Source organism: Xenopus laevis, chromosome 3S (genome assembly GCF_017654675.1).
Source record: "Xenopus laevis strain J_2021 chromosome 3S, Xenopus_laevis_v10.1, whole genome shotgun sequence".
Lineage (NCBI taxonomy): Eukaryota > Metazoa > Chordata > Amphibia > Anura > Pipidae > Xenopus > Xenopus laevis.
Genome location: NC_054376.1, coordinates 106,732,506 through 106,759,976, shown reverse-complemented (window position 1 = coordinate 106,759,976; position 27,471 = coordinate 106,732,506). Strand labels below are relative to the sequence as shown.

The following is a 27,471-nucleotide window of genomic DNA, read 5'->3' as shown; positions in this document are numbered from 1 at the left end:
CAAATTTTTGATTGGTGTTCATTATTTTTATTTATTTTATTTTTTTTATAGTTTTTAATTCATTTGCCTTCTTCTTCTGACTCCAGCTTTCAAAGGAGGGTCACTGACCCCATCTAAATACAAATGCTCTGTAAAACTACACATTTCTTGTTATTGCTACTTTTTATTACTCATCTTTCTATTCAGGTCCTTTGCTATTCATATTCCAGCCTCTTATTCATATCAGTTCATGGTTGCTAGGTTAAATTCGGATCCTAGCAACAGGATTGCAAAAATTTGCAAACTGGAGACTTGCTGAATAAAAAGCTAAATAACCACAAATAATTAAAAAATGAAAGCTTGAATGAATCTCTCAGAATGTCACTCTCTACATCAGTGATCCCCAACCAGTAGCTCACCAACCCCTTGGATGTTGCTCCCAGTGGCCTCAAAGCAGGTGCTTATTTTTGAATTCCAGGCTTGGAGGCAAGTTTTAGTTGCATAAAAACCAGATGTACTGCCAAACAGAGTCTCCTGTAGGTTGCCAGTCTACATAGAGGCTACCAAATAGCCAATCACAGCACTTATTTGGCACCACAAGAACGTTTTGCATGCTTGTGTTGCTCCCACTTTTTGAATGTGGCTCACGGGTAAAAAAAGGTTGGGAACCCCATGCCCTACATCATACTAAAATTTAATTTAAAGGTGAACAACCCCTTTAAAATTTTGGAAAAACCCATAAGAAATAAAACATAGAAAACAATTGAAAAAAATCTTTATTTCTGGTGAACAATCTGAACATAAGGTAGATAACTCCTTTGATAATGAAATGAAGATGGCATTAGTCTGGCATTGCATAATTTGTAAGATTTTGAAAAATATACTGGCATGTTTATCACCTAGGGCACAAAGGACTCGGTTAACTAATATGGCACTAGCCCAATCATACCTTCTATACACATAATACCAGCTGTAGCAGTGTTATTTCCAGTCCCCCTCTCTCCTTCTCTTTAACTCTAATTGAAATCCATATGCTATACCTTCAAACTGACATATTATTTGTAGCTTCAAGGTCAATATTGCAATGCAAGGCTTTAAATCAAGTTTAATATGGAAGCAAAGTATATCAGAGCTGCTCCAATTTGTTAGGCACTCCCTTGTGTATATACAGTCATATGAAAAAGTTTGGGAACCCCTCTTAATTCTTTGGAGTTTTGTTTATCATTGGCTGAGCTTTCAAAGTAGCAACTTCCTTTTAATATATAACATGCCTAATGGAAACAGTAGTATTTCAGCAGTGACAAAGTTAAAGATAACCAAATAAGAAAGGTGCATAAATTTGGGCACCCCAACAGAGATATTCCATCAATACTTAGTTGAGCCTCCTTTTGCAAATGTAACAGCTTCCATCAATACTTAGTTGAGCCTCCTTTTGCAAATGTAACAGCTTCTAGATACAAAATCTCTCCAGTTCAGTTAAATTTGATGGCTGCCCAACATGGACAGCCTGCTTCATATCATCCCATAGATTTTCAGAATAGAATTCCCATAGAATTCATCCGACCCTCGACTTTAACAAGGGCCCCAGTACCTGAACTAGTCACACAGCCCCACAGCATGATGGAACCTACACCAAATTTGACTGTAGGTAGCAGGTGTTTTTCTTGGAATGCGGTGTTCTTCTTCCGCCATGCAAAGCGCTTTTTGTCATGACCAAATAACTCAATTTTTGTCAAGCAGTCCAAAGCACTTTGTTCCAAAATGACTGTGGCTTGTCTAAATGAGCTTTTGCATACAACAAGCGACTGTTTGTGGCGTGAGTGCAGAAATGGCTTCTTTCTCATCTCCCTGCCATACAGATGTTCTTTGTGCAAATTGCTCTGAATTGTAGAACGATGTACAGATACACCATCTGCAGCTAGATGTTCTTGCAGGTCTTTGGAGGTGATCGTTGGGTTGTCTGTAACCATTCTCACAATCTTCTGCATATGTCACTCCTGTATTTTTCCTGTCCTGCCAGACCTGGGTTTTACAGCAACTGTGCCTGTGGCCTTCCATTTCCTGATTCCATTCCTTACAGTTTAAACCTCTGAGACAGCTTTTTGTAGCCTTCCCCCTAAACAATGACACTAAACCATCTTTGTTTTCAGATCTTTTGAGAGTTATTTTAAGGATCCCATGCTGTCTATCTTTAGAGTAGAGTCAAACAGAAGAACAACTTGCAGTTGGCCACCACTTCTCATGCATTTATCCAAACTGATTGCTAACCCATATTTTATATAGTAACCATGTGGGATAGAATTAGTTATATCCAAAGACAACTTGCAATTAGTCTTTTTTTTTTATTTGTTCTGCATCTTCCATGCTTGGAATCTGAACAGGCTGCTTACCCATATTTGCCATAGTAACCAGGTGAAATATGGAAAAGGGATAGAAGAGGGTCAGAATAGAAAATAAGCTATAAAAAATGAAGAACAATAAACCTAAAATTTACAGTTTTTGGTTGTCATTGGCAGTTGCAAGCTGGAAAAGGGTGAAATTGGAAGGCTAAAATAAATTACATAAAAATAGGGTAAAATGAATGCTCAGTGGAAAAGTTGCTCAGAAAATCTGTTCTATATCATTTAAAGGTTTAAAGGTAAGCTTCCCTTTTGAACAGAGATGTAATAGTTTCCATAATGATGATAATATCCATATTCCTCTTGGAATAATTCTTTCAATCTCGTTTGAAAGCTGTTCTATTAAACTTTAAAGATAAAAGGACCCATTGTTACACAAAGATGTTAAAAAGTTACCTGGAGTAACTGCTTTGCATGTATGTCAACAGTAAATCTATCACAAACTCTAGATCAGGTGCCATGTGGTACCTTAGATATGTTTTGAGCTGCCATACTACAAAGTAAAGGAACGGCTTTCAAATAAGCTTGTATCCATCCAGATATGAATATTTCATTATAGAGTCAGAACAGAGCACTGTGTTAAAAGGCAATCCCTTAAGTGACAGGGACAGATGTGATATCTTCAGAGAAACACCAACAGTAAGGATCTGTCACCACTCTACATTGGCTTCAGCTCTGTGTTTTATGTAAGTGCCAGTTTGGCAGTTTATACCTGGGGAGGCAATGTATCCACTTAGCTGGGAATCATTTATACATTATATACGTGTCTGTTAATCAATGCTCATGAGTCTGGACACATAGGCACAAGAAAACTGCCCGACACAGCAGGGAATGTCCTATAGCAGCACCAACAGCACAGTGACAGATTGAAATCTCAAGGTAGCCATATACAGGCTCATAAAATCCGATGACTTTGTCCCTCCAGATCATGTGAGCTGTATAGTAGACCATGTATGTGACCTTGCTGATCAATATCTGACCATAAATCAGTCAGAAATCTATTGGGCATCTTAAAAAATCCCATCAGATGAGGACCACATTGGCGTGTTGATCCTGTCCTCCACTGATGGGTTTCCCTAGGCCCCTGTTTATGATGGCCAAGCAAATTGTTGGTCAAATTGGGTAAAGATCCACTCTTTGCAACCTGCATTTTATAAAGTGCATTGAGTTCTAAACCTCTCTTTATGTTGCCAGTTATACAGTGCAGCTCTCTGTATACTCTGTTATGCTTTATGAATATTAAGAAGGCCCCCATATTCCTAGTATCTGTGGCTATAAATAATAAGGGCTTTGTTTTGTAGAGCTGCAGTGACCAGTTTTTATTCCAGCCTTCTTTATTTTTGCATGAGTCAGATATAAACTATTTTGCTTGTTTTGTTCACACAAACACTGCTGTGGGCAAGAGGAGAGACCTCAAGACTGAGCGCCATTACTCACTATTGTTTCTTGTTTCCTAGAAAAGCAAATAAACCATTGCACAGAGATCTAACTTTGCAGACTAGATAGTCAAGTCAGTAAGGGCAAAGGCGTAATCACAGTAGACGTTCTCTTGTTCCCAAGCTAGAAAAAACAAAACAAATGCTTACCTGCAACCATTTATAAGCTCTTGTTCTCTGAGCCGTCGCATTATCACAAATAAATAATATTGTTTTCTTTCTCCAGGTGATATAAATGGATCAGAGATGCTTCTTTTTTATGATATCAATTTAAAGGTTTGAGAGGGTAATGGCCACATAAGAGCAATACAGTTATTATAGTGAGCGCATGGAACACTTTGCCTAGTATTATGATTGAAGCACAGAGTCTTACGACAGTATACAGACTATAATTACATTTATGTACACCTTATTTCATAACTGAGTTTTTTGTCATATGGTTTCATCCATCAGTTTAACGTTTTTTTTCCCCTTATTCGCTTTATTGGTTTGACGGCAATAAAGTACTGTGAAAATAAGTGTTTTATTTTGAGATTGTTTGCAGTTAAAGCTGGCATTTAACAGACAGGTAAGCTTTTGACAAAACCAGAGTACGTCTAGGACCAGTTATTTAATACTATCCCCTCATTTTGTAGTTCTTTGGGCAGGAAAAAACACTTCAACTCGTCCCACCATTAAATTAAATCAAAGAAGTGGCTAAACCTGCCTGGGGCAGTTTCCTTCTGCCAATTATTGCTCAAAGGGGTGTTTACCTTTATATTATGTTTTAGTATGAAGACAGTGGTTTTAATTTTTCATTATTTGTGGTTTTTGAGTTATTTAGCAGCTCTCCAGTTTGCAATTTCAGCAATCTGGTTGCTATGGTCTAAATTACCCTAGCAACCATACTTTGGTAAAAGACCGGAATATGAATAGTAAAGGGCCTGTATAGAAAGATGAGTAAAGTAGCAATAACAATAAATTTATAGTCTTACAAAGCATTTGTTTTTTTAGACGGGGTCAGGATATTACTGGAGACACTAGAATATTTCAACTTTTAGGAAAGACTGTAAAAGACTGTAAAGTGATTTGTAAATCACTTCTGAACAGTATTTGTTCCGAGCAAGACTTAAGGGCACACAGGCAGATTCGGGGAGATTAGTCGCCCGACAACAAATCTCCTCTTCTTTGGGGCAACTAAATCTTCCCGAACTTCCTCCCCTGCCTTCCCGCCGGCTAAAATGTAAATCGCCAGCAGATCGATTCATTTTCTGAAGACGTCTGAAGTTTTCTCGTGATTCAACTTCGGCCGACTTCGGAAAACAAATTGCTCCAAGTTCCATCCCGCCGACGATTTACATTTTAGCTGGCAGGAAGACAGGGGAGGAAGTTCGGGGAGATTACTCGACCTGAAGAAGAGGAGATTTGTCACTGGGCAACTAATCTCCCCTGACCCTAAAGCTGCATAAGATAGTAATGGTACGCCTATGTTTGAAAAATACTTTATTTATGCTTTGCTGCTTGGTTAATCTTATTTCATCTGGGGGTTCCCTATTTGCAGCGTATGGAAATGTTCCACCTGAAAAGAACAGGCAATATGTTAGCTACCACCCATATTAAAATACATTTGGATACAAAAGACTCACTGTACATAATATTCTATGTCCAGACTTTTAACTAAACATCTCCAAAGTTAAACTGAATTTAACCACTTTTCCCATTAAATGAATACTGTACATTTAGGGTAGGGACACACTGGGCGATTTGGGGAGATTTAGTCGCCTGGCGACTAATTGCAGCGACTTTTCTCCCCGAATGCTTCCCCTCTCTCTGCGCCTGGCTAAAATGAAAAATCGCCTGCGCTAATCACACGCAGCGATTCGTTTTCCGAAGTCGCCCGAGGTTGCCTCACGAGGAAACTTCGGGCGACTTCGGAAAACGAATCGCCGCGTGTGATTAGCGCAGGCGATTTTTCATTTTAGCCAGGCGCAGAGAGAGGGGAAGCATTCGGGGAAGATTGGAAAGTCGCGGCGATTAGTCGCCAGGCGACTAAATCTCCCCAAATCGCCCAGTGTGTCCCAGCCCTTAAAGGGATTCGACTTAAAGAAAAGCAGTGATACAGATTGTTAGATAGCTTTGATATGTATGAGCATATGTGTATCTCTAGTCCTACTGTTTCTTACCCAGCAAAGCCTACCAAACAGAAAATAATCAAACGCTGCTTAACGGGAAACTCTGCCGATTTTGTTGTTGTTGCAAAATGAAATTGAATGTAACTCTAATCTTTAATACATTAATTAGAAAGACATCAATGGTTTTAAAAAGGTATTTGTAAATGTAATAGCAGTTGAAAGCAGTAATCACCAATTGTTTTTAACATCCACATGTGGCAGCTGTTCCAGATTATTATCTTTTATAAGCCGGGCCCTCTAGTCCTATTTTTATTCTGTAACCCTTGTGCCCTTGTTTGTTAAATTAGTGTTATCATAAATTGTAAAACACTGCATAAAATTCTTAGAATGTTTTCTTTTATTATGCAAAAGAATTGTAAGTGGAGTTCCCCTTTAAGTTTAACTAATTGTGGAAGTTACAGATACATATCAGGATAGTCTTACCTGCTGCATTATTTTAAGGTGGCAGGCTGAGACTCTGGAAGATACTCGGGAGTCTGTTAAGGGCTGGACAAAAAAATATTTCTATGTTGCATGGATGATCACTTTTTAAATGCATGACAGACTGCACGGATTTGTAAGACGTCATGCATTTGCCCTAATTAAGCACAGGAAAGCTAAGTATTCACTGTACCATTGCTTTTGTTTAGATACCATAAAGAGATGTTGGCACATCTGAAAATTGTACCCCTTTTAGGTTTTCAAGTGGGACAGCAGCTTAAAGGGATCCTGTCATCGGAAAACATGTTTTTTTTTTCAAAACGCATCAGTTAATAGTGCTACTCCAGCAGAATTCTGCACTGAAATCCATTTCTAAAAAGAGCAAACAGTTTTTTTTAAATTCAATTGAATTGGGGCTAGACATGTTGTCAATTTCCCAGCTGCCCCTGGTCATGTGACTTGTGCCTGCACTTTAAGATAGAAATGCTTTCTGGCAAGCTGCTGTTTTTCCTTCTCAATGTAACTGAATGTGTCTCAGTGGGACATGGGTTTTTATTATTGAGTGTTGTTCTTAGATCTACCAGGCAGCTGTTATCTTGTGTTAGGGAGCTGTTATCTGGTTACCTTCCAATTGTTCTTTTGTTTGGCTGCTGGGGGGGGGAATGGGAGGGGGTGACATCACTCCAACTTGCAGTACAGCAGTAAAGAGTGATTGAAGTTTATCAGAGCACAAGTCACATGACTTGGGGCAGCTGGGAAATTGAAAATATGTCTAGCCCCATGTCAGATTTCAAAATTGAATATAAAAAAATCTGTTTGCTCTTTTGAGAAATGGATTTCAGTGCAGAATTCTGCTGGAGCAGCACTATTAACTGATTCATTTTGAAAAAATGTTTTTTTCACATGACAGTATCCCTTTAAGGTCCAGAACATAGGTAACGTGTAAGCACAGCCTGGTCAGCTTTGATTAAGGGACATTTCTACCTGTGTTCCCTGCAGCCCCTTCTTTTAAATGATTTTGTACTAACTGAGGCTCAGGCATGCGCCGAATGCAGGTGGAATGCAAATTTTACTGATGTTAACTTTAAAGTCTCACCATATCAGTTCACCACACTGTCTACTATTCATGTAATGAATAAATATAAGTCCCTGCAAGCCAGCAAGATAAATGGTATAAAAACAATAATATTAATGGCACCCCATGAAAAGGCCGTCCATGTATGTGGGCAGAAACAAGATGAACAGAAACAAGATGAATGCTTACCTGAACCTTTTCTCTCCCTGCGTGTGTCCTTTCCATTGCAATGGCGGGTCTCTTCAGAAAACATAATGGATTCCTGCAGTTCTGGGATCATAACACTGCATCCAGTGCCACAAGACCCGGCACTGCCTTCTATAGAACAGGGCATGTCCGTGATAGATAGCAAAAGTCCAGGACAGGGAACTGCTGTTCAATAAATAACTATATATGCTCTACAGAGCCAAAAGCATTACTCTTTAAACGCCTGGTTTGCAAAACTGGTTTTACACTGCTCAATACTGCGGAAAATTGTTTGGGACAATCTAGTCTCACGTAAATATTAAACTATGGTTGCATATAATGGGCTGTTAGCAACACTTGTTAAAAAAAAAAAGTGCACAGCTAATAGGTAGGCCACAGCCGTGGCCAATGATTGGACCATCTATACTAAGGAATGGGAGGGTCTGATTTGTTAATAGTCATGGATTTAACTCTCAACAGGAAAATGCTTCATACAGGACTCTGCTGAAATCGTGCAGCCCACTATTTGATGTATTCCTATCAATTTCCCCTTTACATGGGGCACCTAATAGACATTTTAACCTATCAGCAGGCACCATCAACTGGTGAGCTATTGCTCTGATACTATGCTGAAATATATGCAGCCCCCACCTTAGGGTTATTATTCTTATTCCGCATAAAATAGGTATGCACTATGGTGAAGGTCCTCTACCAGCAAACAAGGAAGAATTCCTCCCAAGATAGCACAGCATACTCAGATATACTTATTAAAGGGATATGTCGGGGAGTATGCCTACATCTTATGAATTTTAAGCCAGGTATAAACTTTAGGGCTCTTACTCACGAGCGGTTGAAGCTGCGCTCCCCTGCGTTCCGTTTTTTCTGCGTTAAGCCGCAGGGGAGCGCAGGAATAGACGCAGTACATTTTTTCCAATGGGGCTGTACTCACACAGGCGCGTGTAGGCGCCAAACGCAGGTTGAGACGCAAAATGCTGCATTTTTCCTGCATTCGGCGCCTACACGTGCCTGTGTGAGTACAGCCCCATTGGAAAAAATGTAATGCTTCTATTCCTGCGCTCCCCTGCGGCTGAACGCAGAAAAACGGAACACAGGGGAGCGCAGCTACAACCGCTCGTGTGTAAGAGCCCTTACTCTTAGCTTTAATTCACACAACTGCTCAAAATATTTATTTTATTAGTCCTAGTACAGCTGGCCAATCAGCACTAATTACTGACTGATTGCTATGGGTTAAGTCTCTAAACTCAAATGACTCACTTTTTGTGGTTTAGTTCAGTTAGGGTTCTTACAGAAAAGCGTTTTTACCTACGATCTCCTGCGTTCCGGTTTCATGCGTTCAGCCGCAGGGGAGCGCAGGAGTAGACGCACTGAATACTTTTCAATGTGGCTGTACTCACACAGACGCATGTAAGCGCCGAAAAATGCAACATGCTGCGTCCCAACCATCCATTACATGCGTCTGTGTGTGTACAGCCACATTGAAAACTATTCAGTGCGTCTACTCCTGCGCTCCCCTGCGGCTGAAACCGGAATACAGGGGAGCGCAAGTAAAAACGCTCATCTGTAAAAGCCCTTACTGTCCATGAGTTCTACTTTTCTACTGCATAATTCACAGAAAGTGGAGTACAAAAATATCCTTGGCGTTACACTGACGTTTAAAGAACGTCACATTCACAAAAGCATTAGGACATAGGTCTTTTTTGTGCATTTGGTGCGTTTTTGAGTTTCACGTTTGACACCCATAAACACATCAGCTAACTAATGCATTCAGAGTTTAAGACCCCCCACATGCTCTATTTTCTTGCACATGACCCATCCTTCAGAAGACAATGGGCAGGACTACACAGCCGATTCCGCCGCGATCCGACGCGATGGGCAAAATCGCAGGCGTCACGTCGGATGCGACGGAAATAAGGTAAGTAATTCAATTGCCGGATTGTGTTGCAGCATTGATGCAATGCGACTGTCATATGCAGATGCTGCACAATGCATCTGCATCTGACAGTCGTGCCGCGTCGCATCAACAATGCAATGCGACTGTCATATGCAGACGCTGCACGATGCAACTGACAGTCGTGCCGCGTCGCATCAACAATGCGACACGATGTGACACTGGCATTACTTCCCTTATTTCCGTCGCATCCAACGTGACGCCTGCGATTTTGCGCAGCGCGTCGGAATCGGCCGTGTAGTCCTGCCGAATAGAATAGAGCGCTGCATTTAGAACTCACAATGCAATACAGACAATGGATCCGGAAACCCGTTATCCAGAAAGCTCTGAATTATGGATTCATTATCCAGAAAATTCTGAGCATTCTGGATAACTGGTCCCATATCTGTATATGCATTTTTACAATTTCAGCATGCAATTTTTAAAGCCATTTACAAAACACCCCTTGTACAATGTTTTTGTAAACTTTGGCGTTAGATTGTTGTTTCAGAACACCACTTTAATGAATTCACAGAAATCTGGAGTACAACTAGCACCAAATTTAGTGTATTAAATTAGTGCCCAAAATACACTAATATCCATCCAATTTTCCTAGTGATTATCTTGTAAGAAACATGGAAATGCATGGCCAATATTTTGAACTGGTCCTCACATTTGGGTTTCTCTGTTGTGTAAGGTAGGATATTGATACCATCTGCCATCATATAATGAGTGAAATGTATAACTACAAAAGCAATTACAAGAATTGGCAAAACAAATTCTAAACGGTATCTAGGGTCACAAAGCTGACTCCCACAGTCTGTTGAATGTGTATTATCTGGTTCTACAGAACTGAGGTGGGATTGTTAATCTGTTCCAGATTTAATTACCTTAATAAACCCTGTTGATGGATTAATAAACAAAGGCATTTTTTAGTGCGTCTAAATAGCATATGAAAAAGACATAGTTGTATGTATGTATGTGTATGTATATTTTTATTTGTAAAGCGCTCCTTGAGGGCAAAGCACTGTACAACAAAACAATAAATTAGTAGTAACAAACAAGGGGTCATTGGAATGAAAAGTAACAATAAGTGCATTATTAGAATACAATTCACATAAATATAAAATATAATTACAATGCAGATTAAGTGCTCAGTGTCAAGGAAACAAAAGGCTAGCGGACCCTACGGCTTACAGTCTAAATGGGAGGGTAACATACAGACACAACTCAGAGGGGTATTAAGGTGCTGTGGGTTAGTTTGTTACACTGTTATATAAGTACCAGTTTAGGTGTTATCCAGGTGCTCCCAGAGGTAGTCTTTGAGTTTTGTTTTAAAAACACTGAAGGAGGATTCTCTCCTGAGAGATTCAGGAATGGCATTCCAAATGTAAGGAGTCGCAAGAGAGAAGGGTTTGATAGGGGAAACAGCAGTAGTAGTGGGGGGTACAACCAAGCGGTTGCTTTGAGAGGAGCGGAGGTTTCCGCCAGGAACATATAGAGAAACAAGAGATGAGATGTAGTTAGGTGCAGAGGAATGAAGGGCTTTGAAGGTTAAGAGGAGGAGTTTATAAGTTATTCTTTGTTTTATAGGAAGCCATGATAAGGACTTCAGCAGCGGAGGGGCCTGTACCCTTTTGGATGAGAGGAGGATAATAAATAAAAGCAGTGTTTAATACAGACTGTAGAGGGGAGAGATGGGAGTTAGGGAGGCCAGTTAGTAGAAGGTTACAGTAATCTAGTCGGGATAGGATGAGAGCATGCATGAGCGTCTTGGATGTATCAGGTGAAAGGAAGGGACGGATTTTGGCAATATTGTGTAAGAAAAAGTGACAGGTTTTTGCCAGTGGTGTTAATATGATCAGAGAAGGAGAGAGAGGAGTCAAAGATTACCCCCAGACAGCGAGCTGAGTTGACAGGATTAATGAGCATGTCATCAATAGAGATAGTAAATAGGGGAGTAGGACCAGGCTCAGGTGGAAAGATGATAAGTTCAGTTTTTGTTAGGTTGAGTTTGAGGTGGCGCTGGTTCATCCAATTTGAGATAGCCAGGAGGCAGTTAGAGATCTGAGCCTCTGTTTCAGCTGTTAATGAAGGGGTGGATAAATATATTTGGGTATCATCAGCATACAGATGATAATTAAAGCCAAATGAATGGATGAGATCTCCCAAAGACAGAGTGTACAGGGAGAACAACAGCGGACCAAGTACGGTGCCTTGCGACACCCCCACATTAAGTGGAACTGGAGATGAGGTTTTGTTATCATAGGAGACAGTGAATGATCGGTTAGAAAGGTAAGAAGAGAGCCAAGATGCAGCCTGGTTACGGATGCCAAGCGAATAGAGAATCTGCATCAGGAGAGAGTGATCAACTGTATCAAATGCAGATGATAGGTCAAGGAGGAGAAGGATGGAGAAGTGACCTTTGGCTTTGGCAACCTGAAGATCATTTGTAACTCTGCACAAAGCAGTCTTAGTAGAGTGACAAGGCCGGAAACCAGATTGCAGAGGGTCCAACAGATCATGGGTGTGTAGAAAGTTAGTAATACGGGAGAACACAATACGCTCTAGGAGTTTAGAGGCAAGTGGTAAAAGGGAGACAGGACGGTAATTGGATAGACAGGCTGGGTCAAGCGTGGCCTTTTTAAGAATAGTTCAGTATTTTCTGCATTTACCACTAGTAATTGCTTTTATGGGTCGTTCTGGGCACAACAACCTCTCTTCCCCTGGCATGACCCATTATTCCCCCATCTCACTCACTTGTAAATCTCTTGGTCCTCTATTTTAATAGTTTACCTTTTTAGGGGTTGCCCACCCACATATTGTTCTGATATAGTTGTGTTGGTACATTGTTATTTCCATAACCCCTATGGGAATAAACTACTGTGTGTTTGCCACCAGTTTTTGTTGTTGATTATGTACAAAGAGGCCTGTGCCAGATTCGGGCTAGTATTTAATTCTATTTTGGTAAATGAAAACATTAACTACTGAGAGTTCCTCTTGCAGGAAGCTACGGAATTTACTGCATCCTGTTTAATCTCTCACACACAGCGGATAGATGCCTTTTGCTTTAATGGAGCATAGTTATCCTTTATGAATACAGCACCAGCATGTTACTTTGTGTTTTATAGAGATTAGTCATGATTCACATCAATCCCTTTCCCCAGTGGAGCTAACTAAATTTTAATCACAAACAATCTAGTGATTCTGCTAGTAGAATCATGAAAGCAAACATCTGATAGGTTCCTATGGGTAGCATTAGTAGTAAATGGGGCTCATTTCCTAACGCTTGGTAAATCTGCCTCAGTGCAGTAACCCATTGCAACCAATCGATATTACCAGGGTCGGACTGGAGCCTTCAGGGCCCACCGGGGCTGCACAACAATGAACCCTCCTGACAGTCCCCGGGGGCCCCCTCCGACTGCTCATGCGTAAAAAACTGCACCGACGCGCATGTGCAAAAAACCATAGTGACACACATGCGCGTAAAATTGCATGCACAAAAAGCTCACATGCATGCCAGCAATGGGGGGGCCAAGTCTGGGCTGGCAGGGACCCACCCAGTTTTTTCCCGGTGTTCTGTCAGCCCAGTCCCTGCAAATTACCACTTTCCGTGTTTTATATAAAGCTGGCCGAACAAAGCTATTTGGCCAGGTTAAATAAAAAAATACCCAAGTGGTTTAACAATCCCAGAAAAGGGTGGGTGTGTGTCCCTACCCTCTGAATTTGCATAGGTAGCTTTAATAAATGAGGTACATTCCCCTTTTGCATATATTTTTGTGCAACTCCCTGTTATAGATTTCTGATAACTTAATGGCAACATTTGCCTAATGTCTGCAGAACCACTGCAATTCAGAATTTTAAGGTGAAGCTCAGCAATGTACCATATACAGAGCACACAGGTTAGCAAGGGGAGTAGCTATAGCTATAGTAAGGCAATATGACATTTCAGCCCTACTTACATGGGGCCCTTTATTTGATGTAAAACTACAACCCACAGAGCTCCTGACAGTCAGGCTCAGAAAATTGCACTTGCAACATCAGTTAATGGGGGTTCAGGCAAGAAAATCGATATTCATCTTTAAAAAACTGGGGCCCTGTACATTTTCTTTTGCCCAGGAGCATTACCCACTACTATAGGCAGCCCTAGTAACAGCACCATTATTAGAATAGTTACAGGTAGGAAGGGTATACCATGACACGCATGACATTCAAACATACAGTATTGACACCTCCCGCTGAACTTGCTAGGATATCTGTGAATGTAAAATCTCTTGGCTTCCTGCTATTAAACTCGTGAGAATCTCACACGTTAAAGAAAAGTGTTAAGGGTACATCAGGCTTTACGATAGTATCAAATTTAGATATTATTTGCAACTCCATCTCGTGCAATTTTATGGTGAGAAAAAAAAAGCCATATGCTGAATATGACAGTGCGTGTTTGCTCGTGACCTGAAATGCGTTACCTTACCTTTACCTAAACATCAACTAGAAGAATTATAAAAAAAAAAAAATAATAATAAATATAGCTGTTTTATACTTAAAAGGAAACACAGGGCAGGGGAAAGAAAGGTGATCAAATGGAGCTCTGTTCATTGAAGAAAAATCCAGCACAAGGGGGAAAAAAAGCAATCGATGTTCACATTTTCTTACATCCCATTCCTTCAGCCCAATGCTTGAAGGATAATAAATCAGCACCAGTGAGAACCTTGCATTTTATTCTGCAGTCTTACAGCTGTTCATTCTGGTGCTGCAGGCTAATCCTTTTTTGCATTGGTAAATAAAGTAATTACCACTAAAGCTCCCCATAGACGCGACGATTCTTCTTGCCGAACGACCGATTTTAGGGAAGCCCGACCAATCCTTTTAAATTATCGTGTGGTTAGTGGGATTCGAACGATCGTACATCTTACGATTTTTCGTCCGACATCTGTCGGGAAATTGATCGGCCAGGTTAAAAAATCTTCGTCGGTCCCAGTGCAATCTCTCTATGTTTGCAGGGCCAAGCAGGCAGCTCCCCGTAAATTGGTCTTTTTAGTTGATGGTAGATTCGTAGGATCGTACGATCGTTCTGAGAAGATCGTGGTCTCACGATCAGGATCTGATCTTTTAAAAATCTCAACATCTATGGCCAGCTCTAGTCTGTACTCCTCTATAACAACTTTTCCTGCTCAAACAGAATGTGAAATGCATCTATGGCTGCAATGTAGATTCCTGTACAGGGAAATCTTTGCTACAGCCCCCCTTAGTGCCACTGTGATGACTTCCTTGATCGTTATTAATTCCATAAAGTGCTTTGAATCCCATGAGAGAGAGCACTATATAAAAATTTCCTTTTAGATTTCCATCCTTTTTGATTTAATAAGAATGAATTGAGGTGGCTCCCTACTGTGCTGTAATTACCGCAGCTCAGCTAACAGCAGTTATGGAACCATTTAAAAGATAAGAGACCAAGATACGCTATACTTCTCTCTCGTATTGCTTAGTTTATTTCCACTAATGTCATATGCAAAGTTTCTTTGTCTCATTTGCAGGTAGAGGCACGCACAGGGGGCATAGGGCAGGCAGAGTATGGCACACAGGGATCATAGGGCAGGCAGAGTATGGCAAACACAGGGAGCATAGGGCATGCAGAGTATGACACACACAGGGTGCATAGGGCAGGCAGAGTACGGCACACACAGGGAGCATAGAGCAGTCAGAGTATGGCACACACAGAGAGCATAGGGCAGGCAGAGTATGACACACACAGGGAGCATAGGGCAGGCAGAGTATGGCACACACAGGGAGCATAGGGCAGGCAGAGTATGGTACACACAGGGAGCATAGGGCAGGCAGAGTATGGCACACACAGGGAGCATAGGGCAGGTAGAGTATGGCACACACAAGGAGCATAGAGCAGTCAGAGTATGGCACACACAGGGAGCATAGGGCAGGCAGAGTATGGCACACACAAGGAGCATAGAGCAGTCAGAGTATGGCACACACAGGGAGCATAGGGCAGGAAGAGTATAGCACACATGGGGCATAGGGCAGGCAAATTAGGGCACACACAGGGGGCATAGGGCAGGCAGATGAGTATGGCACATGCAGGGATCAAAGGGCATGCAGAGTAAGGCACACACAGGGATCATAGGGCAGGCAGTGTAGGGCACCCACTGGGGGCATAGGGCACAACAGTATATTATGGTTTCTTTACTTAAAAGATGTTTTTTGGGTTACTGTTCCTTTAAGTACGAGGATGTGTTGTACCCACAGCTCTTTGTCACAGCACTGGATTCAGCAAAAGGTGACTTTGGGCCCCTTAGTGCTCTACCACTCAGGGATGGAACTAGGGGTAAGCAGAAGAGGCACGTGACTAGGGCACAAAGCTTGGGGGCGCCAGGCACGTACCTCATAAGCAGCCTACCCCTAGTCCGCCACTGAAAAAGGAGGCACAAGAGCATCCTCCTTTTTGCATGGCTGCGCGGTGGGCGGAGTGTGTCATGGCTGGCAGGATTGCCTGGGGCTCCCGGCGGCCATTGCCCGGCACTGCTACCACTTGTGGCAGAGGATTTCATAAAGGGATCCTACTTTGTTACAATCTGTTTAGCATGTTAAATCCTCCCTTATCTATCATATTCCTCTCTTCTGGATCACCCGCATTGCAATGATGAGTATTATTAGTTACATCTTGTTTATTTGCTTTGAACATCCTTAACTTCCTTCCTACAAAAAAACTGTCCTTAGAGTGTCAGAACCCTCTCTCTACAGTTTCTTGTTAACCCCATAATATTTCTAAGCAGAATATGATAGAACGAATTATTCATAATTATTATTGTGCTTGGTACATATACCTGATCTTTATTGGTACTCTTGAATCAAATCAATAGTCAATATGGAAATTATGTATAAACTGCTATAAACATGATTTTCTGGTATCTGTACCATTGTTACAAAATACTGAACCACATATGGGGTACAATAATTATATTTAAAATTCAGATTACCTGTAATCTGAAAAAAGTAAATAGTAATGGGCGAATAAATTCTCCAGGCACAAATTCACAGCGGAACTGCCGAGAAAATTCGGTGACGTCAAAAATTTTTGGACACATGTCGGAAAAGTCGTTCCATTGCACAGCAAACTTTTCACCGTTTCACAAATGTTATGCCGAATTGGAACGGGACAAACTTGCCCATCACTATAGCTAAATAAATGATGCCGGTCCAGTGTATATTTTCTATGGCAGAGATTTCAGATGATGGATTTCAGCTGGTGGCCAGATGTGCAAAATCCAAGAGATTTTCATGGCCTCACTCTGCCCAACAACTCCAATCACCTGATCTTGTAACACATTACCATTATATAACAATTTAGCTTTAGAAATGTAGTTTGCATCAGTGGAATGCTATATGGAAAAAGCTGGACAGTGCTATTCTATAAGGAAACCGCTAAGTTCAAGATTCAAGTTGTTTATTGGAAACACAAAGTAAATATCGAGTAAATTAGTTGACATAAAAGGCTAGACTAAAATAGTAAGATTATGAATCCATGCATGTGAACACTTCTTTACATTTTTGCCTTGAGAAAGCTTATTAGCGAAACGCGTCGGCAGAGCCTCCCTTTATAATTGATTTTATATATTACCTAGATTCTATCAATTTGCTTGAATATCTTAGCTCTTCAAACAAGATAGGTTAGGTAATCACGAGACCACTGTCCTCAGTGTACTACTTTCTCCCCGTGTGGGGTCCCAGGGCATAGAAATTTTAATAGGCAGCAGCTTCTTTGGGACTTCTCCACCTCTATACTATTTTCCTTTTCCTACTCAATGTTCCTTAAATGACAGCTTTGGATCCTTTTTTAAATGAATGAATTACCTCTTGATTATATTATATAACGCACTAGCACCTACAAAATATTATCAATTCTGAACCACAAGCAGTCTGAGACTGCGATCAATTTAGCACTAGCACTTTATAAGTTATTAGTATCCTGAATTAATTGTCAACGGACACCGGATAATCTTAAAGGGATCCTGTCATCAGAAAACATGTTTTTTTCAAAACGCATCAGTTAATAGTGCTACTCCAGCAGAATTCTGCACTGAAATCCATTTCTCAAAAGAGCAAACAGATTTTTTTATATTCAATTTTGAAATCTGACATGGGGCTAGACATTTTGTCAATTTTCCAGCTGCCCCTGGTCATGTGACTTGTGCCTGCACTTTAGGAGAGAAATGCTTTCTGACAGGCTGCTGTTTTTCCTTCTTAATGTAACTGAATTTGTCTCAGTGGGACATGGGTTTTTACTATTGACTATTTTTTACTATTGTTCTTAGATCTGCCAGGCAGCTGTTATCTTGTGTTAGGGAGCTGCTATCTGGTTACCTTCCCATTGTTCTTTTGTTTGGCTGCTGGCGGGGGGGGGGAAGGGAGGGGGTGATATCACTCCAACTTGCAGTACAGCAGTAAAGAATGATTGAAGTTTATCAGAGCACAAGTCACATGACATTTTTTCCCATGACAGTATCCCTTTAATATTACGCTAGCACTAGCAATTTTTAATATACGCTAAAATAGCATTTCTCTGCCTTTTGAATTGGTTATTTGAAATTTGCCTAACATTTAATTAATTCATTAGAAGGTTTTTAAAAAAAAAAAAAAAAAAGTAATTCTAATTCAGCACATGCACTTAATTCAAATCAATTAGATATTATTTAATTGATTTCATCTGAGAGTGCGGGGGGTTTACTATCCTTTTCTTTTTTCTCTCACTTCTTTACACTCACCATTCTCTTACTTTTCTGTTGCCTATTTCATCCACCAGTAAATAGCATGAAACTGAAATGATATGCATTGTTTATATGGGGCAAACCCACACTACACACATTTAGGGCTATGGAACAAGTTCGAGCATTTTTACCACATGCACAATTTCCAGCTCAGGGGGCAGGCAGCAATTTGTCACTTCATAAACCTTAATGGTAATTGCTGCTTGCCTCGTGAGAAAAATGCCCTTGCCAACATTCATGCTGAAGAAACCATGATTTCACCATTATAGAATTTCTGTCCTGTATTTAGCTTCCAGACAGTCTTAACACCACAGCCTTAACACAGAACCTGCACTTACATCATCTATGTTAATATGAAATAACTAAAGAAAATAATATCAGACCAATATGATAATTAAGGAACAACTCTGAGTAATAAAAGGAAATACAATAGGTACAGTATACTTTGGGGAAAGGTCAGAAAAAAATGTATAATAGAAGAATGGAATAACTAAGACAATATATACAGGTATGGGACCTGAGGTTTCCCAGATAAGGTATCTGTCTGTAATTTGGATCACCATACCTGAACTCTACTAAAAAATAAATCATTTAAACATTAAATAAACCCAACAAGATTATTTGGCCTCCAATAAGGATTTATCGTATCTTACTTAGGAACAAGTACAAGGGACTGTTTTATTATTACAGAGAAAATGGAAATCGTTTTTATCAATCTGAATTATTTGTTTAAAAGGAAATATATGAAAGATGGCCCTCTCGTAATTCAGAGCTTTCTGGATAACAGGTTTCCAGATAACGGACCCCATACCTGTACAAACACGGTCCATCACATGTGCAAATCACTTTTGCTTAAAGAAGGAAAGGTTAAAACTAAAGGTGGCCATACACGGGCCGATAAAAGCTGCCGACAGACCAAGTCGGCAGCTTATTGGCCGTGTATGGGGGCCCCCAACGGGCTTCCCCGATCGAGATCTGGCGGAAAGTCGGCCAGATCTCGATCGGATGGGATTAAAAATCCCGTCGGATTGCGGGCGCATCTGTTCATTGATGTGGTCCCGCGATCCGACCGCCCGTTTGCGAATGCTAGGATCCGATCGTTGGGCCCTAGGGCCCACGATCGGATCTGCCACGATATTGCCCACCTCAAGGTGGGCATATCGGAGGGAGATCCGCTCGTTTGGCGACATCGCCAAACGAGCGTATCTATCCATGTATGGCCACCTTAAGTAAGCTTTATCAGAAAGGTCTATATAAATACACCAGTAAAACCTCAAAGTAATGCTGCTCTGAGTCCACCCACAGCATTTCTTTCCTTATATTGTGTACACATGGACTTCTGTATCAGAATTCCTGTTTTCAGATAATCCTCCAGGACTAGGGTTTGAGCATGCCCATTTAGCTCCTCTCCCCAACCCTCCTCCCTAGAGAGCAGTAATCTGAGCCCAGAGCTATGAGCCAGCAGGGAGAGACTCAGGCAGGAAGTGATGTCACACCAAGCTAATATGGCAGCTGCTATCCTAAATAAACAGAGAACTTCTAGAGCTGTTTACTCAGGTATGGTAAAGCATTCTGCAGAATATATATAGTGTTATAGCTTGCACTATTGTGACTAATCTATTGGAAATAAACTGCCTTGATAGCTTTCCTTCTCCTATAAGGCAAGAATGTGATATTCTATTAATAAAAACCGGTTTTGTTAATTATGTTGCCTTTTAAAAGCAGTGTGATACAGTCCGTATGGTTGTCATATGATGTCTTTTGGGATTATATACATGGGATGTCATCTGTTCTCACTTTAGAAAACTGAGTTCCCTGTAGCCAAATCCATGATTCAAAAAACAAAAATATTTTTTTTAGTCATATTGAGTTATGACGAACTGATGGTGGCCAAGTACACTGGGCAAAATCCTGCCGGCATTAGATAAAAGAAAGCATTTCCTCTGATTTATAAGCCTTTATATAACCTACTATGTCTGATTTTGTGAAATCCTGCTAATTAACAAGCATTCAGCCAGATGAATGTAACATTATTTGATAAAGCAGAACGACTAAAATGCTGGCCTAATCCAGAGTTTGTCACAGGTTTTTGGCAATACTTTTACAAAATCATTTCAGGCAATTTTGTTTGTTCTCATAAAGCAGAACCAAGGCCGAGCTGAGAAACAAATAATGAATACTGTCGTCCTGAGAAACAAGCACAAATAAGAAAAAGTGCATTTCTATTAGATTTTTATGAATTCCTTTGCACAACATTTTTATTAACATGTTTATGAATTCCTTTGCACAACAATTGTTAACACCATTGTTAACACAGCATTGCTAACACCGCTATAACAATACTAGATGTTGATTGATCATTTTCTCCCAATATTATGGGCTATCTGACAAGCCTGCGGGCAATTTGATTGGACCTTATGCAATTTGACAAAAGAAGTGTGGCCCCAGATTAACCACTGACCCCATTCAGGATCTAATTGATTTCATTGCAAATTAATGTATGTTTGGGTGAAATTCATTGACCTTGATTTGAATTTGTTTGCCTTTATTAAAGGGGACCCGTCCCCCCCAAAAAATATTCCAAATCCTATTTTATCACATTAGTCAAGCAAAATGAACTTTAATTACACCGTTTAAATTATTTGAATCTTGTTTCCATCAGTCTGGGAATTCATAATTATAACAAGCAGGCAGCAGCCTTTTGTGGACACTGTAATTAAGACAAGCCTTGTATCATCTCAGAATCTTGTTTGTGCACCAGAATGGGGGACCTGATGTCCATCCCCATGTCCTGGCTACATAATTAAACTGTGAAGAGAATGGGGGAATGTGGGGAGAGCAGTGACATCTTGCAAGTGCTGAATGGAAAGTGAAAGTAATCGCTTGCCCCGCCTTTATGCCTAAGGCATAGAGGAGGGGCACAAAATATTTGATTGACAGTTTAGATTTTTAAATGAGTTTACAACAGCTATGAACGCTTTAATAAAAAAAGGAATTTGGATTTCCTGTTTAATTTGAAAAGGACTTTTAGTATACAGTTTTTTATGTCTGGGTGACAGGTCCACTTTAACTCTGTAAGTCACAATCATGGATGTAGTGTACTGTATTCAGCAAGCAGCCCGTCCCAGAGAATTTGCACAAAGATACAAAATTTACACCTTAGGGTTCACACACTGGTTTTCTTGTGAATGCAAGATTACCTGCAATAATGGTAGCTAACGCCAGTGTAACATGTCTGAAACAACAAAGCAAGTGTAGCACCCCTATTCAACGCTAACAAGCAAGTGCTTTTGGGGATATCACCAACAATGTCAACCTCTATAAAGTTTATACAGATATCACCGGAGAGTAATATGTTGTATAGTTTCATGGCATTTAATGCTGCTGAATTAAATAAACCTCTTCAAACAGACATAAAGGTCAAATACAGTTTTGAATACACAGAGCATTTCTAGTAGGGATGCACCGAATCCACTATTTGGAATCCCCGAATCCTTCGAGAAAGATTCGCTGAGTACCGAACAAAATTTGCATATGCAAATTAGAGGCAGGAAAGGAAAAAGTGAGGAAAGAATGTTTTACTTCCTTGTTTTGAGATGAAAAGTCACATGATTTCTCTTCCCACACCTTATTTACATATGCAAATTAGGATTCGGATTTGGTTCAGCCACACACAAGGATTCGTCTGAATCTGAATCCTGCTGAAAACGGCCGAAACGTCTTGTAATGTTTTATTGGAGTTTTCACTTAAAATTGTAAACAAAAACTGCCCATGCTGCATTTTAGGGTAAAACCTTCACAGGAGCCAATATGCCTTCAACCACTACTTGTGCCCTTGGCTTAAAATGCATTCTATGTACATTATTTTACAGCACGGAGACTGCTATGAATATCAATAAAATTCTCTTTAGTATATTGCATGCTCAAACTAATAATGCATTCAGATTATTTCTTAGCAAAACAATAATAACAAAAATAAATATTATTCCCTACCATATCACCTACTGGCATCTTGCTTTTCATATGCTTATACTGTACAGCAGGGGATACAGTTTCCCCACAGTACTTGAGGACAACAGGAATCATGTATTCACATAATTACCTTTATAATGTTATGCTTATACAGTTAAGCAATAACAACATAGACATTTTTCTAATAACATTTACTTTGTAAGGAAAATACTAAAGATATATTGAAACTGCTACTGAAAATGATGATGATTATAAGAACAAAGTTCTTCTAATAGTACCCTGCCTGAGGTCTTGATCCTTTATGTAGTCATGGGACACCTTGGTTATGCTGTAGTTTCCGGCCAAAGAATTGTTCCTTTGTGCCAGGGGAAATCAGATGGCTGGAAGCCTATTTTGTTTCTCCTAATAAGGCAGAGGGAGACTATATGAGTCAGTTGTTTAGACTGACCCTGCCATACAAGCAAGCAATATCCATGCAGTCCTAGGAAAAAGACCAAAAGAAATATAAGCCAGTTAAGTATTACTAATCCTTGGTGGCACCAAGCAAAACCTAGGTGCAAGTTCAACGCAATCATGGGTTATCTAGGCCTCAATATTTTTACAAGTATTTTTCAACTAGTATCATGTTAGGGCTTAAGTACAACAATTTGCAACTAATAATTTTTCATGCATTTGACTTGACTTGAGAGCAAAAAACAAATGAAGGGGAAAAAAAAGATAAAGCCTGGATGTACACATTCTCTGATAAACCACAATTTCTATGTAGACTTTAATGTTCGCAAACACTCATTTACAGTGATAGAAAAATGTAGATGTGTTCCCAATTGACTCAATGAGCATACAAAGTGCATTAAGCAGACAGTGATAAAGCATAGCGCCCATAAAGTGTGCAGCTCAGCAGCAGCCAGGCACAAGGCTCTGGCTTAATAACAGCATTACTCACAGGAGCACATTAAAGTAAACTTAATTACTAGGGAATGACCATTATAGTAAAAAAAAATAAGAATGATTTGCTCACAATGGGAGAGACGGCTTTTGTGCCCTTGAGGAAACGTTTCGCTCAGGGGATAAAAGAGCTTGCATGCGGGAACACCAATAGCAGCAGCTGTCCCTGTGAGTGTTTTTTGTCTTGTTTTTTGCACACACTGGATTTTTTTTTTGGCAGAAATGGTTGTCATCTGCTAAGGGAAGCAGTCATGTCAGCAAAAAGATATTTTGAAAGTGGGGTTTCCACTTTCTCTTGCCCCCACCCACATACAGTGCCCACCCTTTCACGGTCTGTACCTTCTGTGTGGCAGCTGGAAGACAGGATTGTGTTGGGAGGTCTGAAGATGTACGGGAGATAACGAGAAAAACATTTCATCTTTAAAGGAAGGGACGTGTACAGTCTCCTCATTCCATAAGGACTTGGCGTTCAGAGCAGGATAGACTGTGGATGCATCCTCTGATGACTCCAGGGCTCTGCATGGCCAGCAAACCCAAGTAATCTCTGAAGCCAGATCCCATTTTTTGCAAGCAGCGGCAGGAAGATCAGCCTGACATTACTGCATGCATCCTGCTCCAACTCTCCAGCAGGCAGGCTCAGCCTCTTCATTGGCTGTGGCTCTGTAGTACCGGATTTGCTGACTAAGTCAGTCCTGCTTGTAAACACACTCACAGTCAGTGAACGAGGCTGCTTCACACATTCATCTCTCCATGGCCAATGACAAACCAATTCTTGGGAATGACTTCCCTAGTGACCACAGATAGAGCTGGATATTCAGTCACAAGCTGGTGGCGGTTCTCACTGTCCTGTGTTCTGGGGGAAATAGCTCCGTTCTGTCTGCTTTTCCCTCACACTCCTTCCCTCCCCTCATGATCTGCCACCGTTCTCTCCCTGTGACTTAAGCTGCATTCTTAAAGGCTTTGTACCCTATTTTACTTGCTCTTAGTGGTATGCCGGGTCCTCCGGCAGCAAAACCACCAAAGGGCAAGAAATGAGTTCATGATCAAGTAGCTCTAACATTGTTAAATGAAAGATTTTCCTTCCTGCACAAAATAAGGTACAAGTATGGGTTCTGTAATCCAGAAACCTGTTATGCCAAATTACAAGAAGGCTGTCTCCCACCAACTCCATTTTAATCAACTAATTCCTTTTTTTCTGTTATAAAGAAGGAATACCTTGTTCTTGATCAAAACTAAAGCTCCCCATAGACGCAAAGATTTTCCTTGCCGAACGACCGATTTTAGTGAAGTCCGACCAATCCTTCGAAATTATCGTGTGGTTAGTGGGATTCGAACGATCGTACATCTTACGATTTTTCTGCCGACATCTGTCAGAAAATTGATCGGCCAGGTTAAAAAATCTTTATCTGTCCCAGTGCAATCTATCTATGTTTGCAGGGCCAAGCAGGCAGCTCCACTTTGTTTTCCTGCCAAATTGGTCTTTTTGGTTGATGGACAATTCGTACGATCGTACAATCATTTCGAGATAATCGTGGTCTCACGATGACGATTGGATCTTTTAAAAATCTTAACATCTATGGCCATCTTAAAGTATAAATAATCCTTAGTAGAGGCAAAACAATCCTTTTGGGTTTATTTAAATGTTTAAATTAATTTTAAGTAGCCTTATTGTATGAAAATCCAAATTACAGAAAGACCCTTTATACATTAAACCCCAGGCCCCAAGCATTCTGCATAATAGGTCCCATACCTGTACCCTTAGAGCAGAGACACGCTGCAATTCAAATACAAATTTCCTCTTCGTCGGGGCAACTAATCTCCCCGAACTGCCTCCCCTGTCTTCCCGCCAGCTAGAATGAAAATCGCTGCTGGAGGGATGGCACTCGGATCGCTTAGTTTTCACGGCCAATTTTCATTCTAGCTGGTGGGAAGTCAGGGGAGGCAGTTCAGGGAGATTAGTCGCCCGAAGAAGAGGAGTTTTGTCGCCGGGCGACTAATCTCCCCTAATTGCAGCGTGTGTCTCTGCCCTTATGTGTGAGAGAGAAAGTTCCCTCTCCCCCCCCCCAGTTGGGAAAGTGTCAGAAGAGGAAAGCAGATAAATAAAACCAACTGAAAAGTTGCCAAGAAGTGGCCATTGTATAATATAACAAAAGTGAACTCAAAGATGATTCACCCCTAGTAGATACTTTTCAAAGGGTCATAATACATATATTTATTTGTTATTTACATATTTTGCATATTATACAGGTATTAACCTCCCAACTGTCCCATTTTCTGCGGGACAGTATCGATTTTGACATCTCAGGCCGCAGTCCTGGGGGTTCTGAGAAGTTCCGAGTTTCTCTTTGATCTCTTGCACTGATTTCACAAAGTTTATGAAACGCATTTAAAATAAGATGCTTTTTGGCAGAGAGCCCAGAACACTGTGCAGGTGCACTTTGATACATTTGTAACGATTTAAAATAAGCAAGTTTCTTGGGGAAACTGTGAAACAGCTTAATGATGAATTTCCGCTTCATTATAAACACTGTTACAATACATAAAACATGGCCCAAAACTCCCAGAAATGTGCTCAGACTTTCCCAAACTGACAAATTTTATGAAATGGACATGGTAATTAGGGGGTGTGGCCATAAAATGGGCATGGTCAAAAAATGTCACCACGCTTAGTGCGGCTAATGTTTTGTTCCTCTTTACATTTTTCAAATGTTGGGAGGTATGAAGTATAAGTATTCACCCTGGAGATTTATGACCTAAATAAATGTCATGTAAATCCTGAGGATTTAAAGTATCCTTATATTTAGTATTTAAAAATAGTATTTAGTATTTAAATCGTGGCATAAGCAGGGAGACTTAGTTTATAGGAAACTCTCTTTTGTAATATCCTTACTGTATGTATATATATATATATATATATATATATATATATATATATATATATATAACATACATTATGTGTGAGTGATAGAGCTGTGATCAGAGCAAGCCAATTATAGCACCAATAACATGCGCACATTTATAGCTGCAAGTCACCAGGGGTATAATAGTACCGGTATGTAACAATAAATCAAGGCATGTCTCTTAGGGGCAAAAAAAATTACATTCGCTGGACATTTACTTAACTGTCAAACTCAACAATGACAAATGACTGCATAAATAGTGATGCCCAATCGGACATATTTATATAAACTGTCAGAAGCGTAACTGTTTCTTACTGGGCCCCACAGCACACACCAAATTAATTTTAGGGCCCCCAGCATATCCAAAGGTTGCCCTCTTTTATCATTATATATTGAAATTGCTCATTAATTAAACCTCCTGGGACCCCCCTGCAGCCACAGGGTCTGCTTCCTATGTAGTTATACCTCCATATTCTGTCTGTCACACAGATAAATATATAAATATATATAAACTCACACAACATCCACAGCTGCCAGTGCCTGAACAGGCATATTTATTGCTAATCAAATGCTAGACACTATAATTACTGTACATTATAGTCCCTTCAATACCAAATAAACCAAATCCACTTTTTCAGATTCATCTGTATTGCTTATCTTCCACGAAGGACTGAGTCACATCCCCAAATAAATCTGTACCTTAATTTGCATTACAGACAAGCAGAATGGGGGGGGGGGTCACCCATTTCGTGTAGTCACATGGTCTAAACTCCCATAATTTATAAGGGCTCAGATTCAGTTCAACCAGGCTCTTGAATTCAGTTGAATCTTGTTGATAAAATTCCAAATCTGAGATTCTTGAATCCCTACTTATCATAGTGTTTATAATTAGATTGCTTTGCTCCCTGTACTTTTAGTTATTTAACCACACTGAATCAAGGCTCTATGGTGTTGCAATTACTATATATTGGACCTAATGGGTGAAGCTTTATGGACTTGAAATGGTCACGTTCGGCACCCTATATCCAGAACCCAAGTTAAGCTCCCAGTCCTGGTCTCGGCTCTTGCTTTTGCCTTTAACTGCCGCCTTTCACCTCGGGAGGAGCCCTCGGCTAATTGGATGCCGCCAGGTCTTAACAGAGAGAGGAGCAAAGCTAATGGATCTGGATGAGCAAAGGGGCACGATCGTCTCACCAGGATACTGGAAGGAAGAACACCACCAGGAACAGGCAGGCCGGGCAACACAAGAAGATAGAATGGTCA

At 40.5% G+C, this 27,471-nt stretch overlaps 1 protein-coding gene across 6 annotated transcripts in view; it reads right to left on the bottom strand.

The window, feature by feature from the left end:
- ppp2r2b.S (protein phosphatase 2 regulatory subunit B, beta S homeolog) overlaps window positions 1–24,130 on the bottom strand; it is a 219,626-nt gene extending 195,496 nt beyond the window's left edge. The window contains exon 1 of one of the 6 annotated variants that reach the window (XM_041588722.1): window positions 23,648–24,130. In XM_041588722.1, coding sequence (XP_041444656.1) covers window positions 23,648–23,759 — 112 coding nt within the window. In that variant the 5' untranslated portion in view covers window positions 23,760–24,130. Of the gene's footprint in view, window positions 1–7,669; window positions 8,090–23,647 lie in introns of those variants that run through there. The other 5 variants (XM_041588723.1, XM_018256156.2, XM_018256157.2 and 2 more) reach the window with 5 other exon arrangements.
- Between the last annotated feature and the right edge of the window lie 3,341 nt (window positions 24,131–27,471).